The sequence below is a fragment of the Augochlora pura genome, unplaced genomic scaffold (assembly GCF_028453695.1).
Source record: "Augochlora pura isolate Apur16 unplaced genomic scaffold, APUR_v2.2.1 APUR_unplaced_608, whole genome shotgun sequence".
Taxonomy (NCBI): Eukaryota; Metazoa; Arthropoda; class Insecta; order Hymenoptera; family Halictidae; genus Augochlora; species Augochlora pura.
In genome coordinates, this window is record NW_027586613.1 from 1 (window position 1) to 1,108 (window position 1,108).

The window sequence follows — 1,108 nt, forward strand, 5'->3', positions numbered from 1 at the left end:
AAATAAAATGATATATTAAAAAGTTTCCGTAACTCGTAATTATTTTTGAAATAAAAAAGTAAATATAGGATTTCGCGATTCCTTTAATAATTTCACAGCAATTGAATACATGGATACTGTTTAATACTTTCAGCTTTTTTAAAACACTCCGTGTTGTATTTAATATTAACGCTAAACTTACTGTAACGATCAAAATAATCGATTTCGCAGTTTGAATTTTACAGTTGCAATACACAAATTCTACAGTTGCAATACACAAATTCTACAGACCCTTCCCGTAACAAACAACTGAATAAGTTTCTTAATCCAAGCATACATTATCATCAGAATGGCTAAAGATGTAAATTATTGGGTTGTCCGGAAAGTTCGTGCCGATTTCCGATAGGTAGCGTGAGAGGCCTGACTGAATATATCACAATTATTGAAAACAAATGATATGTGTACATATTCTAAAAGCGATAACGTCAGCCATATTTGGAAAAAAGTTCGGTTACGATTCGTTCATTTTTATCAGTTTTGTACGCCTTAGTATATGGTGGAAAATAAAGTGCATTATAGGCATTTAATGCTTTTCTTTTTCCGAAAGGGCAAAAATGCCACACAAGCGGCAAATAAGATATGCGCTGTTTATGGCGAGGATGCTGTAGCCGAAAGAATTGTGCGGAAGTGGTTTGCTCGGTTTAAAGCTGGAAATTTCGACCTTGAAGATCAAGAACGCCCAGGTAGGCCGTCCACCACAGACGAAGATATGATTAGAACAGAAATCGAGAATAAGCTTTTACCAAATAATGAAACAATAGATTCGGCAAAGTATTGCTCTCGATTAGATAAATTGAAGACATCAATTGAACACAAACGTCCAGAAATTGCGAATCGGAAGGGCGTCGTGTTTCATCAGGACAATGCGCAACCTCATGTGTCTTTGAGTACTCGGCAAAAATTGTTGGAGTTTGGTTGGGATGTTTTACCCCATCCACTGTATTCGTCAGACCTTGCGCCTTCGGATTTCCACCTTTTCCGATCATTACAAAATTCCCTTAATGGAAAAAATTTCAACTCTTTGGTTGAGATAAAAACCCATTTGGACAAATTTTTTGCCGAAAAACCT

The 1,108-nt window shown here is 36.1% G+C and overlaps 1 protein-coding gene across 1 annotated transcript; it reads left to right on the plus strand.

Annotated features, from left to right (window-relative positions):
- Window positions 1-328: 328 nt before the first annotated feature.
- Window positions 329-978, plus strand: LOC144477998 (uncharacterized; the record flags this gene model as incomplete). Its single annotated transcript, XM_078195724.1, has 2 exons — window positions 329-364; window positions 587-978. Coding segments are annotated over exons 1-2 (428 nt in total), but the record flags the coding sequence as incomplete, so codon positions are not given.
- Window positions 979-1,108: the final 130 nt, after the last annotated feature.